Source organism: Spermophilus citellus (assembly GCF_964194105.1).
Source record: "Spermophilus citellus genome assembly, chromosome: 1".
Classification (NCBI taxonomy): domain Eukaryota; kingdom Metazoa; phylum Chordata; class Mammalia; order Rodentia; family Sciuridae; genus Spermophilus; species Spermophilus citellus.
Genome location: NC_138182.1, coordinates 39,011,731 through 39,029,701, shown reverse-complemented (window position 1 = coordinate 39,029,701; position 17,971 = coordinate 39,011,731). Strand labels below are relative to the sequence as shown.

The 17,971-nt window shown below is 34.3% G+C and overlaps 1 protein-coding gene across 1 annotated transcript in view; it reads right to left on the bottom strand.

Moving 5' to 3' along the window:
• Window positions 1-17,971, bottom strand: part of KPNA3 (karyopherin subunit alpha 3) — a 78,720-nt gene that overhangs the window by 25,452 nt on the left and 35,297 nt on the right. The window contains exon 2 of the mRNA XM_081291329.1: window positions 11,676-11,720. Within this exon, the coding sequence (XP_081147455.1) occupies window positions 11,676-11,720 (45 nt within the window). The remainder of the gene's footprint in view (window positions 1-11,675; window positions 11,721-17,971) is intronic.

Here is a 17,971-nt window from a genome sequence, read left to right as displayed (position 1 = left end):
TCATGGCAAAATTCAGATCAAATAGAAAATTAAAACTAAAAACATGTATCTGAACTATAATGACTATTCTGCATGACACCAATTTTTGTGCTATGTATAAGCAAGTATGATTAAACACATTAATGACTATAAATACACTTATCATTCATTCCCACTTATATCACAGCACACTTCTTTTTTTATGTCTTTATTTTTATGTGGTGCTGAGGATCAAACCCAATGTCTTACCTGTGTGAGGCAAGCACTCTACTGCTGAGCTTCAACCCCAGCCCTTCACAGCACACTTCTTTAGTAATTACCCAAATAACCAATTCCAAATTAATTATTTTTAAATTAAAGTATCTCATAAATATTCAAATCCATACATTGATGTTTTTACATAGTCTCAAATGACTTCACATAGGATACTTATTAATTTACAATTGGAAAACTTGACAGATGTCATTCTTGACCAAGTGAAAAAAATATACAGTAAAAGACAAATCAACACTGTGTGCCCCTGGTTTAGTGCACCAAGAAAAACATTACTCTATTGTATTCCTGCTAAAATCTATAAATAATTTCAGAAAAGTAAAAACTAATCTGCTGTTCTACAAAAAGGAGGCCTATACTCTTTAAAGATGTAATCATGAAAGATAAAAACTGAAAAACAGTACCAGACTGAAGGAAACCAAAGAAACATGACAATGAAGTACTATGTCTGATCTTGGATTGGATCTCTGATTTATAAAGTCCATTATGGAACAATTTGTAAAATCCGAGTCAGGTTTGTGGGCTAGATAACAAAATGTTACCTATGTTAATTCAATAAATGTACTGTGGTCACAGGGGAAAGTACCTCCTTTTATAAAATATCAACTGATATATTAAGGACAATGGGACATCATGCCCATAATTTGGTTCAAAGAAAAAAAACCACATATATACACCTACATATATATTAACTATTAGTTTATAATATTCATTTAGTTTATTAACTAGTATTAATTTATACTACGTATATAAAAAGGAAGAATAAGGCAAATATGAAAAAATAATAAAAATCCAAGGAACTGGGTGCCAAGTGAAAAATATAATGGTATTTTTTGTATCATTCTTGCAACTTTAAATTTCAAACTACAAATTTGAAATTGTCTCAAAGATTATTTTTAAAACATACAATACACAGTATTCTGTAATATCTAATTTTAAAATCTATTATATATACAGTAATCTAAACTTCTCTTTGATTTAATTTAAAGGGTTCAACAAAATTTATCAGCAAACTAACCCCCATCACAAATTATTCTAATCCGAATCCCTACTATTTTCATTCTTTGTTCTCCTCTAACTTTTCTAGAACCTAAACAATCAAGTTTCTGAAGGCCTCTCAGGAAACTTACTCCATCATTCAAGCATGGAAGTAACATAAAGCACAAACACAATTAATGCCTTCTATATGCACAATTCCTGATTCTAGGAACAGCATTTTATCTCTATGAGTGAAGTGTGATATCATTTTTAGTACACAGCCTTTGTTTGGTATGAAAGCTCCTTTCTTTCCTAATTTTTTAATTTTTTTTCCCTTCTAAGACACAAATGTGTTTTTAGTTTTATTAAATTGCACTTCTTTGGAATTTAATGAAGTAGGCACATAATTTTTCCTTTTCACCTGTAAATGTAGTAAACAGTTGCTTTTCTAATGTTAAATTATCCTTGAAAGTTTTGGAATAATCTTTTGGATTGTTTTTAAGTAAATGTTGAATTCAATTTATAAATATTTTATTTAGGATTTTTCTTCCCCTATTTTCTCAACTGAACTGGCTGGTAAGCATCTTGGTCTGGTGCTTGGGGTCATGGTTGTGCTAGCTTCATAAGATGAAATGTTCTCTTTTCACTTCTTCTGAAATCATTTAGTAAAGCAAAAATCATCTGTTCCTTGAATATCTGCTGAAACTCAACCTGTAAAACTACTACTTTTCTTTTGCAGGAGGGATGGAAGAAGCTACATTTTAAGCGTCTGATAAAAAATCCCTTTAACTGTTTTTAGATATATTTAAATTTTTCATGTTCTTGAATTTACTGGGCATTTTTTTTCCCTCTCCTAGAAAACTGACCACTTCAGTGTAGTTTTCAAATTTGTCGGCACAAAGTTGCTCATATTCAAATTATGGTAGACTCCTTATAAATGTAACAATAATTGGGGATATAGCTCAGCTGGTAGAGTGCTTGCCTCGTATGCACAAGGCCCTGGGTTCAATCCCCAGTAACACACACACACACACACACACACACACACACACACACACAATAATTCCTCTTTCCATACGCACACCTTTGTGTAGTATAGCTCTACGCAAACGGTTGGCCCCACTATGTGACTTGTTTTGGCAATGAGACAATTAAGCAAGAAGAAACATCATAAACTGCCACGTACTTGAATACCCTCTGTCAGGGAATATCCTCTCCCTTGCTATTCTTTTTCTGAAACCATCATGTGAACAACACAGAATCAGTGGAGGATGAAGTTATGTGGAGGATAACTGAAGTCCCAGCCAAGAGCCAGATACAGAAGATCATTCTACATCATCTAGTCACCAAACAACCTATCAACAGACCAGAGACAAGAAAGGAACCCAGAAGAAAAGAGCTGAATTTTCCTAGACCCAAAAAGCTTCTGCCAACCCAGGGAACTGTCCAGTGAGTAAAATGGCTATTTCAGGATGCTAAGTTTTGAAATGGTTTATTATTAAACAGTAAGAACTACTGATGCACTCATGTTTTAAAATATATGTTATAATTAGATTAATGCACCTTTAAAAATTCCTGACATCACTTGTTTCTTCTCTACTTGCTATGAATTTCTCCTATCAAGTACCTACCACTTTAACTACATGTCCTGACACAAAATTTTTTTGATTCCCAAAGTATTCAGAAATGCTTTAAAACTTTTAAAATTATGAGGTTTTTGTAACTGTCTTCCTCTCTGATTTGTAAATTAATCACATTGTGGTCAGAGCACATGTTCTACATAATACACTGAAACCAACTGACATCTGCTTTGCGCCAGAGGTTCTCAAACTTTCTCAGTCCACACTGTAGGCTAAAGGAAGTACATGGCAGTTTATGATATAGATAAGTCTTTTTCTGGCAAAAAGAAAAACATAAATTCAAAGAAGAAAATGACTTCACTCTTAGATAGAATATGTGATTGAAAAACTATCTAAGATCTAACAGTTCTATGATATCTATCACTGTATTTCTTTAAAATTTTATAATGTCCCAAGGTCCCTTTTGTTCAATGTGGTATCCAACAGTACCTCAGGGAATAGTTTAGAAACTACAGTTTTATATTATCACAAAATCAGTTTCCATTATGTATATAGTTTTATATGATTCTTAAACAAAAATGTGTGAATTAAGCTATCTTCTATAACTGTGTGTTTAATCTATTCATTACTACGAAGGAAGTCTCCCACAGTGATTATACCCTTGACAAATTTGTCCTAATTTTGCCAATGTTTATTTTATATGTATCTGGGCAAATTATTAGGCATATACTATAGCTTCTTAGTAAGTTGTTTCTTTTATCAACAATTAGATAACCTCTGCATTTAAACTGAAATCAACCTAGGCCAAAATATCTAGGGCATAAGAACCATACTTTACTCTCTCTCTCTTTTTAAAAATATCTTTTGGTTGCCAATGGACCTTTATTTTATTTATTTATAATGTGTGCTGAGAATCAAACTCAGTACTTCACACATGTTGCACAAGTGCTCTACCACTGAGTCACAATCCCTGCTCCTATACTTTACTCCTAATGAAGACATGTACAAGCCAAGCAAAGGTAACATGATGATTAATCATTAAAGGAAACTTCATCAAAACTAGTAATTTGAGGCTAAATGTGTAGTTGTACTATATCACATGCCAGGTATGTGCAAGGCCCTGGGTTCAATCCTTAGCAGCACTTAGAACAATAGTAGCAACAACCAAGAAACTAAACAAACAAACAAAAAACCACTATTAACAACTTGAATTATCCATTCACTTGACACACCCTAGAGATTTTTGCCCTCCTGAAAGTTGTATTACAATATATTTTGCACCCATAAAAAATAGTCCTTTCTTTGTCATGTGTAGGGGAGTTCATGGGGTATGTGTACTAGCTCAATTTCATCACCCACCTATTCTCAAACACCCACATAAGTTAGATCATTTTTTGAGTTCCTTTAAAAATTAATTATAAATCTATTAACCATGTACTATACTTATCTAATTCTTTTCAGATTTTATTTTCTACTATATTAAAACACAAGAAATTGCCACTTAATAGGTCAAAAAAGATTAGATAGAAATTTCTATGTCTTAACCTAATACTCCCAATACTCAGTTAATAAGTTCTGTATGTTTATTAATTTACAGATAAAGTACTTCTTTTTCATTCCCAAATTTCTCTTTCCATCTTGAAAAAGTAGCCTGCAATTCTATACTTAAATTTGTGAAACAAGATAGCAGTCACTTCATATAAATCTTAAAAGGAATCAGGCATGGTGGCAGATGCCTGTAATCCCAGTAACTCAGGAGGCTAAGGCTGGAGGATATAAATTTGAGGCCAGACTCAATTTAGAGAGACCCTGTCTCAAACTAAAACACAGAAAGGACTGAAGATGAAGCTCAGTGGCAAAGCATCGCTGGATTCAATCCCCAGTACTCAAATACCTTAAAAAGGACAAATAATTTTACTTACCAGTTTCACTAAAACCTGAAATAAGTAATAAATCTGCTTTTATATAGGAATAACCCTCGCCTTAAATCCTTAGTTTTAGTTCCCCTAAAGCCAAAATCCTTATTCTTGCAGATGACTAAAAGGGGACATAAGAAACCTGGTTAAATTAAATTACATAAATGGGAAATATCAGAGTTAAGACTTGAACCCTGGGGTTGTAACTCAGCGTTAGAGCACTTGCCTAGCATATGTGAGGCACTGCATTTGATCCTAAGCATCACATACAAAAAAAGGGCTTGAACCCAGAGACTGGAGTTGAGACTTACTATTAGAGTACTTGACTCATATGTGTAAGGCACTGGGTTTGATTCTCAGCACCACATATAAATAAATGAATAACATAAAGGTTTATCAACAACTAAAAGAATATAAAAATAAAAGACTCGAACCCATATAATGGCTTCAGAGACTGTTTTCTTAAATGTATTTGACTTTTTTTTAAGAAGAAGCATAACTGCAGTTCCATCTAACTGCTTACAGAAAGGTAAGTAAAATGCTCACAAGACAGACTGTCCACTTAATATTAACACCTGTGAAATGACATTATTGCTGGCTGGTTACAAAAATATTCCTTCCACCCATAAGTTTTTTCTTCTTGTTGTTGTCTGTTTTTGTACTAGAGACTGAACCCAGGGGTGCTTTACCACTCAAGTACATCCCCAGCCCTTTTTGAGACAGGGTCCTGCTAAAATTGCTGAAATTACAGTTATGTACCATCAAGCCCAGTTTGCAGAATCATTTAATTGTGGGGGCTGGGATTGTGGCTCAGTGGCAAAGCGCTTGCCTTGCACATGTGAGGCACTGGGTTCAATCCTCATCACAGTTTAACAATTTGCTCATTAAAGCTCACTTGCTTTTTTTCTAAATTTTGGCTATTACAAATAAAGCTGCTATAAATATCCATGTACAAGTTTTTGGGGGTTTTTTCTTTTTCTTTTTTTTTTTAGTTGTAGTTGGACACAATACCTTTATTTATTTATGTGGTGCTGAGGATCAAACCTATGATCCGGCACGTGCTAGATGAGCGCTCTACCATAAAGCCACAACCCCAGCGCCCCCATGTACAAATTTTATATGAGCGTAAGTTTTCATTTCTTTGGAAGAAATGCCCAGGAGTGTGAGTGCTAGGTCACAGAAGTTTCATGTTTAGATTTAAAAAAAAATCTGCTGAATGGCCTTCTAGAGTAATAGTACCATTTCACATTTCCATCAGCAACAAATTAATAATCCAGTCTCTTCATATCTCACCGGTGTTTGATCGTTATCCCTAGCTTTTATTTTAATTGTTATAGTAGATTTGTAGCTTTACTTTTAATTTCTATTTTCCTGATGGCTAATAATAATAAACATCTTTTCAGGAGCTTATGTGCCAGTTGCATATTCCTTTAAATGAAATGACTCTTCAAATTTGCCTATTATCCAATTGGTTGTGCTTTTTTCACTTTGTTGTTGTTGTTGTTGTTGTTTTTGGTGGTACTGGGGATTGAACCCAGGGTCTTGTTCATGCAAGGCAAGCTGATTACCAACCAAGCTATATCCCCAGCCTTACTACGGAGTTTTGAGAGTTCATTAAATATGCTGGATACTAGTCCTTTATTGCATATGTGGTTTGCAAGTTTTTTCCCCCCAATTACTAGCTTATCTTTTCATCTTCTTCACATGAGCTTTCTCAGCATAAAATTTTTAATTCACTAAGGTCCAATTTATCAATCTGGACTTTTATGGATAATGCTTCAATGGTGAAGTCTAAACACTCTACGTGACCCTCGATCCTGAAGATTTCTCCCACATTTATTTTATTTGGTTCGGTTGTGGCAGCAGAGGTTGAACCGAGGGGCTCTTAACCATCCAGCAACTTCAACTTCCCTAGCACTTTTTGTTGTTTTTTTTTTTTTTTTTGAGACAGGATCTCGCCAAGTTGCTGAGGCTGGCTCTGAACTTGCGCTCTTCCTAAATCAACTTCCTGAGTCACTAGGATTACAGGTGTGCGCCACCATGCCTGGCTTTCTCCCATGTTTTTTTCCCCTCAGTTTTATAGTTTTGCTGGGTGTGGTGGTGCATGCCTATAATCCCAGCAGCTTGGGAGGCTGAGACAGGAGGATCACAAGTTCAAAGCCAGCCTCAGCAAAAAGTGAGATGCTAAGCAACTCATCGAGACCCTATCTCTAAATAAAATACAAAATAGGGCTGAGGATGTGGCTCATGGCTAAGTGACCGAGTTCAATCCCCATACCAAAAAACAAAAAAAGTTTTATAGTTTTGTGCTTCACACATAAAATTATGATTCATTTCATTCACACTCAAAGAAAAATGTGCGATTTATATGTTGAGGTATTATTTTGGCCTATGGACATTCAACTGTTGTAAAATCATTTATTGAAAAGGTCATCCTTTCTCCAGTGATTTGGTTTTGTACCTTTGCCCAAAATTAGTTGAGCCCATTTCCAGATTCTATCTGCTATTGCATTGATCTATGTACCCATTCTTCTTTCAGTACAATACAGTATTGATTACTGCATTGATACACTTTAAGCTTTCATACTGGGTGAAGCATTTCTTTCTATTTTATTTTTCTTTGTCAACACTGTTTTAGCTATTCTAGAGAGTATGCCTTTCCACCTTGTCTATTTCTACAAAATAGATTTCATAGATAATGCATTACACCAGTAAATCAGTTTAGCAATAACTGATATCTTTACTATGTTGGGGCTTTCAATTCATAAATGTGGTAAATTTCTCTACATTTACATTAAGTCTGGTTTGATTTCTTTCATTAGCATTTTGTAGTCAGTATACAAATCCCATACATTGTGTTAATGTATACAAAAGTATTTTTTTCTTCTTTGGAATGACTATAAATGGTATTATATTTTAAATTTTTAGTTATTACTTATAAATGATTGGCTTTGTGTGTGTTTCTTTGTTCTGTAACCTTGCTAAACTCTTATTAGATTTTAGGAGCTTTTTCATAGATTTCTTGAGATTTTTTAAAAAATATTTTTAGTTGTAGATGGACATAATACCTTTATTTTATTTGTTTAGTTTTATGTAGTGCTGGGAATTGAACCCAGTGCCTCACATGTGCGAGGCAAGCACTCTATCACTAAGTTACAACCCAGCCCCCTCTTGGGATATTCTATATTGATACTCATGTCATCTGCAAATAGGGGCCATTTCATTTCTTCTTTTTCAAACTATCTGCCTTTTTAAAATTTGTTTTTCTTGACTTAAGATACTGTCTAGAACCTCCAGCTCTATATTGAATAACAGCAGTTGAGAATGCCTGCCTTGTTTCCAAATCTTATGGGAAAGCATTCAGTCTTTCATCATTAAGACACACTCACAGTGCTCATTATCAAGATAATGTAATTCTTCCCACTCCTAAAAAGCAGAGTGATTTTTATGACAAACAAGTACTGGATTTTGTCAAATGCTTTTCTTCCACTAATGACTGTATGATTTTTCTCCTCTAATCTGTTAATATGCAGAATTTATTTTTAAAAAGAGATACTTTACTAAAAAGTCATACAACTAAAATAAGTACTGGATCTGATTAGCCAAATGAGATACTTCAGTGGTTTTTTAAAGTAAGATCAATGTGTCTCATCTTTAGTACTAACAGTCTGACTGAAAAGAAAATTACCTTAAGTTTAACATAATGTGCCAAAGTTGAAAATACCAATAACAGGTTTTGGACTGACAGTCAACATATAAATAACTATTCACTCAGTAAACATTTACACTGAGCATTGTAGCATAATGGTTAAGAGAATTGCCACTTATCAGCCTGTGACTTAAGGTAAGTTACCAATTCCTACGTAACTCTGTCTACAATGTGATATGAACAGGACTGCAGACATCTGTGGAAGTGTTGAGGCATAAAAGCCTAGCTAACTAAATAGGAAAGGAAGGGAACAAAGAGGTAAAAGAAAATAAGAACTCATACAGAAAGAGTCAGAGGTCAGGTAAATAGTACATATATTAGTAGACTAGATCTCATTCTCAATTTTTATCATTATCAGTGTTATTCAAAATGTGGCCCTCTGATTGGCTGGTAGTCTTCAAACTATTTGTTATAAGCTTATTTTCACCATTGATTTACACTCTGACACAAACTCCTTGTCTTTTGGCAAGCTTATTTTTTAAGGTGAAAATGCTTAAAATCTCAGCAGAATTTTTAAGGACATATTAAATATAGCCAACATTATCTGACAATAGATCTCTTGGACTTATTTCTCCTATCTAACTGGCAATTCATATCCTTTAGCCAACATTTCACCCCATGCCCCTATAATCCTTGGTAACCGTCATTCTATTCTATACTTCTATGAGTTCAATTATTTTAGATTCCACAAATAAGTAAAATCATTTATCTTTCTGTGTCTGGCACATTTCACTTAATATAATGAATGGCCTCCAGATTGACCTATGTTGTTGAAAATGACAGGCTTTCCTTCTTTTTAAATGGCTGAGTTGTGCATGTATACCACATTTTGTCCATTCATCCATCTGTTGATGAATGCTTAGGTTGATCCCATATCTAAGCTATTGTGAATAATCCTGCAATGAACATGAGTGTACAGGTACCTCCTTTGACACATTGATTTCACTTCCTTTGCTTTTTCCATGGGAAATACATATTCCCAGCAGTGGTACTGATAGATCATCCTGTTTTCCATAAAGACTGTTCTTCATTTATATTCTTAACCATGTGTAAGGGTGCCCTTTTCTTCATATCCTCACCAACACTATCAGGTATGAGGTGGTACTTGATTGTAGTCTTGAATTTCTATATACCTGTGGCCATCTGTATGCTTTTTGTTTAATTTTGGTTTTTGTTTTCATTTTAAGATATGTTTATCCAGGACCTTTGTCCAGATTTTGGTCAGATAATTTGGTTTCTTGCTATTGAACTGAGTTCTTTATATTTTGGATTTTAACCCTTTATCAGATGTATGGCTTAGGAATATTTCCTTCCATTTCATATTGTCTCTTCACGCTGTTGATTACTTCCTTTGCTGGGTAGCTTTTAAGTCTGATGTAATCTCATTTACTTTTGCTTTCATTTCCTGTGTGGTTTTTTTTTTTGTTTGGGGGGGGGGGTTATATCCAGGGAAAAACTGCCCAAACCAATGTCATGGAGCTCTTCCCTGGTTTTCTTCTAGTAATGTCAAAGGTTCAGGTCTTTCGTTTAAATCTTTACCCCATTTTGAACTGATTTTTGTATATTATATGAGGTAAGGGTCTAATTTCATCCTTTCACATATAGATACCCACTATTATGTCCATATAAAAATTAATAAGTTAGCTGGGCAGGGCATAGTTGTGAACGCCTGCAATGTCTGCAATCTCAAGTGACTCAGGAGGATGAGGCAAGAGGATCCCAAGTTCAAGGTCAGCTTCAGCAAACTTTAGCAAAACCCTGAATAATTTTTTTTTAAATATTAAATAAAAATTTAGAAAAAAAAAAGACTAGGTATGTAGCCTAGTGGTACAGTACCCCTGGGTTCAAGTCAGAAGAGGGCAGTGAGTAGCAGGGGCTGGAGGAGTGGAAGGGATAGGGGGAAAGAGAAGTTTTTAACAGGATACTGCAATTAGCAAGTACTTTCAAATTTAATAAAATAAGTGGGAAGGAGTATAGAAGAATGGAATTCAGAAACTATATACTATACCAATGAGCAAAATGTTGATGTTGGGCAAAACTTCAAAACTTGAGTATGTCAATATCTGGAGGGGGGGAGCTAATTTATTCTTCATATTTTAAGTTATGTTAAAATAAATTTTTATTCAGACAAAATCCTTTGAATTTCCAATTTTAAAAACCTCAGCCTATATTATGGGTTTTTTTTTTTTTTTTTGAGAGAGAATTTTTTAATCTTTATTTTTTAGTTTTCAGCGGGCACAACATCTTTGTATGTGGTGCTGAGAATCGAACCCGGGCCGCACGCATGCCAGGCGAGCGCGCTACCACTTGAGCCACATCCCCAGCCCTGTATTATGGTTTGTACCTGAAATGTCCCCAATGCAACAGTTTTCAGAGTTGGGGCCTTTGGGAGCTAACGAAATTATAGAGGGTTCTAACCTCATCAATGGATTCATCTGGCAAACGGTACTGTTACTTTTTAAAGTTTTAGAGATTTTAAAGGGTCTAAAGAAAAAATAAAAAATAAATAAATTTTAAAAAAGGTTCTAGAGATTCTGAAAGGGTACATACTTTCAGAATTAAGACATTTCTTTTATTTAAAACTGAAAGTTCCAAGATGGTAATTTAATATAGGAAAGAATTTTAGAAGTAAATTAGATCAGGACAAGAATCTAATCTAAGACTAACATCAGGGTCTGAAATAAATTTCGAATTTATTCTTAGAAAGTACATGTATCTAGAGGGAATTCATTATGCATATCTTCTTGATTGGCAATTTAAATATTTGCTTTAAATAAAGTGGGTTAAGCAGGAAAATTTGATGACAGTAACTCTTAAAATAATGGAAGAGAGTATTTTAACAGCAGTTGCATTTGACTGGTAAGATACAAGGTTTTTCCTACTTCTATTTTTCTAAAATATCTCTAGCAAGTATGTGGAAGTTTTATATGGGAAAGGGGAGAGGAATCCTAGCTAGTAGTACTAGCCCAGAGAAAGAGGATATGAAGGAAAAGTATTCAACTTCATCAGATCTTTGAAAATTTCAATGATGATAAAGTACTACCCACAGTACCTAGTGCACTTGATAAACAGAAGATATTGTGAGTATATACCACTGCAAATTAATGATGTGTTTTTATGCTGTTTTTATTTAGGGATGACCACTAATTTGAAACAGTATTTTCATTATTCAAGTTAAACAGAATTCTAACATCAGAAAGATCATTTAACTTGTTTTCTTTAAAGGCATATTTCTCTTACCTTCCGCAGTTCAACTGTCACCTCATTTCTGTGTCTTCTCATGGTCTAAAAAGAAAAATAAAGATTACTTAAGTCCCAAAATATTGATACTGCTGGTATGGTCTCAGGTGTTTGAGATTTAAATTTTTTAGAAGCAATTTAATCTTAAGAATTGAGAACTAACTGGGGCTGGGATTGTAGCTCAGTGGTAGAGTACTTGCCTACCACATGTGAAGCACTGGGTTCAATTCTCAGCACCACATATAAATAAATAAAACAAAGTTCCACAACAACTAAAAAAATAAACAATTAAGAACTAACCATTGTTATTTTTTAAATGACGAACTAAAATTACATAAAAATCCAAAACTCTCAGTTTTACTCAATATCTATTTTTGAATTCTGTGTAAGATGGAATTTGGGGGCTTGGTAGCTAGTATCGATTCTCTTGTTCTAACTGCATGAAGTTTTCTTTGGAGAACCATATTCTTTCTCCCCAGTATGTTCTGTCTTCATGAAACCTAAAGTACCTTACTTTCTCCTAGCTAAATCAGGATGAGAGACACCAAAATACCAACAAAACTCCCCAATAACTCTTGAATCCGAAGCAAAGTAGGCAAGGGAGACAAAAAGGGCCATTAAATTCCAAAGAAAAAATCTGGACCTGGATGTGAGTGAATAATGCTATATCCTTGGCTTTCTCTACTCCCCAATTCTTATTCTATGAGCTACCTCACATTAATAAATGATGGTTTTGCTTATGTCATTATTCAGAGCTGGTTTTTGATGCTTGCAACCAATGAATTCTATTGTGCCCCTACCTCTCACCCCAACAGTCAGTGCTGTTCAATTCTCTCTCTTAACTATTCATGCTTTTAAAAAGTAACATATTGCCTTAACTTTAAAAACACATGAAAATGAAAATAAGTTTTAGACAGATATTTTGTACCAAAATGAAGTAGTATCCTTCCAAATTTATTAAGAGCCTCTATCTTGTATGTCTTAAACAGAAACCACTAAAATGATTATATAACCCCCTTCTAACATACTGATACACTAGATTCTTTTATTATACATATTTTCCTTACACTTCTAAAATAAAAACTATATGCTTACAGTCTGTTAATCTTTTTATTACACTGCCAGATTCAATTTGCCACTATTTAATCTTCCAATCAAAGCTAAAGATTGGAAGAACTGATTTTAAAACTGATCTAACTACATACCACTTACAAGTGACTCCTTTAGATATAAAGACAAAAATAGATTGAAAGGGGCTGGGGCAGTAGTTCAGTGGTAGATACTTGCCTTGCATGCATGAGGCACTGGTTTTGATTCTTAGCACCACATAAAAATAAATAAATATATTGTGTCCATCTACGACTAAAAAAATAATTGAAGAAAATAGATTGAAAGAGGTTAACTGATATTTTGACATGCTCTAAAACCAGAATTAAAAAGCAAGAAGAAGGAAGTAATAAAGAACAGAAATTGATGGAATTTTAAACAGGAAAGGGGAAAAAATAATGAAACAAAGATCTGTCTCTCTGGGGGTGGGTGGGGGGAGACACACAATCAGCTGGACACAGTAGCGCACACCTGTTAATCCCAGCAGCTCGGGAGGCTGAGGAAGGAGAATTGAGAGTTCAAAGCCAGCCTCAGCAAAAAATGAGGCACTAAAAAACTCACTGAGACCCTATCTCTAAATAAAGTACAAAATAGGGCTGGGGATGTGGCTCAGTGGCCAGGTGCCCGAGTTCAACTCCTAGGACCCACCCCCAACCAAAAAAATCAGTAAAACTGACACAAGACAAAAAGAAACAGAAAGAGGACATAAATTTACCAATGTTGGAAACCAAAAAGGTGATATGACTAAGGCCTTAGAAACAATAAATACTAAAAGGATCTGTGCGGGGGGTGGAGGGGTGGCGTTAAAACCCTCAGATGATGGGATTGGTATAGATATTCTGGAAAACAATCTGACAGTTCTTCAAAAGTTAAACACTGAGTTACCATAATACAGCAATTCTACCCTTAGGTATACATCTACAAGAAATAAAAACCTATATCTGTTCAAAAACATACACACAAATGTTCACAGCAACACAGCAACAATAGCCAAAAGGTGAAAACAACCCAAAAATGTCCATCAATTGACAAGGACAGATACGGAATAGTATATCCACAGAGTAAAATATTTAGCAACAAAAAGGAATGAAGTGTTCACCCATACTAGTAACATGCAAGAACCTTGAATACAGGCCATGTGAAAAAAAAAACAGTCAAACAGATCCCATATTATATGATTTCATCTCTGTGAATGTCCAGAATAGGCAAATCTATAGACAGAAAATGGTTCCACATTTCTACAAATATACTAAAAATCATTCAGTTATATACTTTAAATGACTGAATTATATAAAAATTATATTTAAATTAGTGAATAAATAAATCAGAACAGGCTTTCTATATCTAATAACCATTTTTTAGGAAACATGGGAACAAAGAGACATACTAAACAACACTGGCATCAGCAAAATCTACCATAACTCTGTTTCTCTTAAAACAAAAGCAACAAGGCAAAAAGGACGAACAGGCAGTTTGAGAAACAAAGAAGAAATCTATATATGAACAGAGGTTTAAGATATCAATTAGTCACAACAAATAGACATTAATTAGCAACTGATCTAAACAAAATCTATAGGTTTTATATACACACAAGCTTTATAGATAGAACACAACTGGGGAAATGTGAACACTAGACATTTAATGGAGTTACTACTGTTAAATTCTATCTATAATAAAAATCCTTTACTTTTAAGGGTATATAACAAATATATATCTAAAAGTAGAAAATAAATTCACCAATAAGAAAGACCTCTAAACAAACCTAAAACCCAAACACGTGGATACTTGCTATGACAGAGGTGGCATTGCAAACCACTGGGGAAAAGACTATTAAGTAAATGGTACTGGGCCAATAACTCATAATGAGAAGAAAAGGAAACTGGAGACCCTAACTCTAACCCTAACCCTAACCCATATAGAAAAATCAATTCCAGATGGATTGAAGACTTTGAAAGCAACACTTTAATTTTTTAAAGTAAAATATTTTTATGATCCTGAATGGAGAAAGATTTCTGAAGTAGAACACAAAAAGTGCAGAAACAAAAGAGCAATGCCATCAAAATTAAGGACTTCTATTTTTTTTTAATTTTATGACAGCAGAATGCAATTCAACTTATATTACACTTATAGAGCACAATTTTTCAAGTCTTTGATTGTACACAAAGTAGAGTCATACCATTCATGTCTTCATACATGTACTTAGGGTAATGATTATCTCATTCTACCATCTTTCCTACCCCCATGCCCCCTCCCTTTCCCTCCTTCCCCTTTGCCCTATCTAAAGTTCAAAGGACTTCTATTCTTTAAGATTCCACACAATCAAACTGGGAAGATATTTAAATAACAAATAGTGACTACCCAAAATACATCAAGTTCTCCTACACATCAATAAGAGACAATAGAAAAATATGTAGGAAGATCAAAAATACATTTTTTAAATCATAAAATTATAGCTGACATAAAAATGTGGGGTCAACCTAATTAGGCAAATTCAAATTATGACCACACTGAGATACCATTTTGCATTTACTTTATTACCAAAAATTAGTAATAAAGACGTAGAACAGGGCTGGGGATGTGGCTCAAGCGGTAGTGCGCTTGCCTAGCATGCGTGCGACCCGGGTTCGATCCTCAGTACCACATACAAAGAAAGATGTTGTGTCTGCCGAAAACTAAAAAAAAATAAATATTTAAAAATTCTCTTCTCTCTCTCTCTTAAAAAAAACTCTCTCTCTTAAAAAAAAAAAGATGTAGAACAACTGGTAAACTGTCTAATAGTATAACCACTTTTGGGAAACAATTCGGCAAAATCCAGTGAAGTAGAAAAATACCCAAATGATATCACAGCTCTACTCCAAGGTATAAACCCTACAGGAACTCTTGCATATATGTGCCATGAGATATACAAGCAGTTTCTTGGCGTCCCTGGTCTGTAATAGCAAAAAATTTTTAAAAGATAATAAAAGCATCCCAAATGTTCATTGAAAGAATAAATGAACTGTCAGATATAATTATTGCTCAGCAATAAGGATGAACGAACTACATGCATCTATATTAACAAATCCAGAAATGTTAGGTGAACAAAGCTAAGTTTTTTAAAAAAACATTTTGATATTATTTTTTTAAAAACAAGCAAGCAAAATTAATACTGTAGAAATTTCAGGATGAAACGTATTGTAAATCTATAGAAGCAAAGCAATGATTTATATAAACTTGTGGCAGTAGATTAATTCTGGAAGGAAAATAGGAATAGGATCAGTTTCTCAAGGCACTGGTGATGTTCTAATTCTTAAATAGTATACTGGATTCATAGATATTTGTTTTATTATTGCTTCAAAACTTGTTATCTATTTGTGTATAAAATATTACTTTTAAATGTTTAAAGGAAAGAAAATAATGCTGATGTTGTAACCAGCATGTAATTTGGGCTGACAACAGTTACGATGATCCACTGACATTTTGCTTCCATTTCACTCTTGCCTAGTAGCATCAACTACTAAACTGCAATCATGCAAAGTAAAAAATAAGGTTAATAATTCCCCACCAGAATTCAATTCAGAGTGTGACCCCCAAAACACTCGACAATCTCAACACCTCTCTAGTATCTAATTCAAAATCTCTTTCACCTTCCCATATTCTACTTTGGGTTAACTGTTCTCAAATTTTAGCCTGAATCAGAAGTGCATAGCTTGTTGAAACAAACTTTTAGGCTCCATTCCCAAAGATTCTCAAGCAGCAGATCTGAAACAAGATTAAAATTGCTGTTTCTAACAAGATCTCAGTTGATGTTGTTGATGCTATTAGTCTAGGAACCACATACTTAGAACACTGTTCTAATTAAACACAAATATATAGTAACACAATCACCACCAACTTAGAAATCATCAAAATCCTACTGAACAGTTTTCCTTTAAGGTAATTAAAACAATGTGAATTATTTAGCACACATAGAATACATATGCTGGACAAATTACATTAACGTACTCTCCCATGATGACACAGCAAAGTAGTTAGAAACATCTGCTCTGGAGTCAGCCTGAGTTTGAATCCTTGCTCCCCAACATGTAAACCTCATGATATTCTGGGAATGTTATGGGTCTTTGTTTTTTTGGTTATAGATGGATACCACAATACCTTTATTTTGTTTATTTTTATGTGGTGCTGAGAATCAAATCCAGTGCCTTGCGTCCTCGCGTGTGCTAGGCAAGCACTCTACCACCAAGCCACAATTGCAGCCCTTGTTATGAGTCTCTTTGAAGACAATCTCTCACTTCAAAGGATTCCTGAGATTAAGGAATCCAGTTATGGGCTGGAGATATGGCTCAAGCGGTAGCGCGCTCACCTGGCATACGTGTGGCCCGGGTTGGATCCTCAGCACCACATACAAACAAAGATGTTGTGTCCGCCGAAAAAACTAAAAAATAAATAAAATTCTCTCTTTAAAAAAAAAAAAAGGAATCCAGTTATGTTTAGCATTTTTTATTTTTAAATTTCTTACATACATGAAAATAGTGGAGTGCATTACATTCATAACAAGGGCAGTGCCTGGCACAAAGAAAACCTCCAATAAATGTTAACTATCTTCATCATCATTGTTAATTATTCCACTTATGTCAGGGTCAATGTCTCAACAACCTCTATAGAGCTTCTGCCCAAATGAAAAAGTTTTATGATCACCTATCATCTTGTGCCCATTCTCATTTCTGTCACCACTCACTGAAGACATGCCAAATGCCTATTGTTCTCTCTGGTTCAAATCCTGACAATACCTGTGGTAATGTCAATACAATCCTTCAAACAGTCCAGTTTAAGAGGTTGACCAGGGACAGACCAATGCTCTTCCCCTTACTCCTCACCCCATTCAGTTTCAGTTTCATCACGACCAAGATTCTATCGTAATCCTTTTTATTAAGAACCAGCTACAAATCTATCACTCCAAAAAGAATAAATTTTGTAAGTTTTACATTTCTTTCAAAAACTGTAAAACACTGAATATTTTCCACAAAATGACTAGACTCTCCATTGAACACTACTGTACACTAATTTGGGGAATCCCTATCCATAGCAGCACAACTCTGAGAAATTCTCTAGACCCAATATAAGGCACTGTAAAATTTCCTGTAAATTAGCCATTTAATAAATTGACCTAGCTCCACAAAGATTACTTAAATCCCTGAACTCCTTGATTT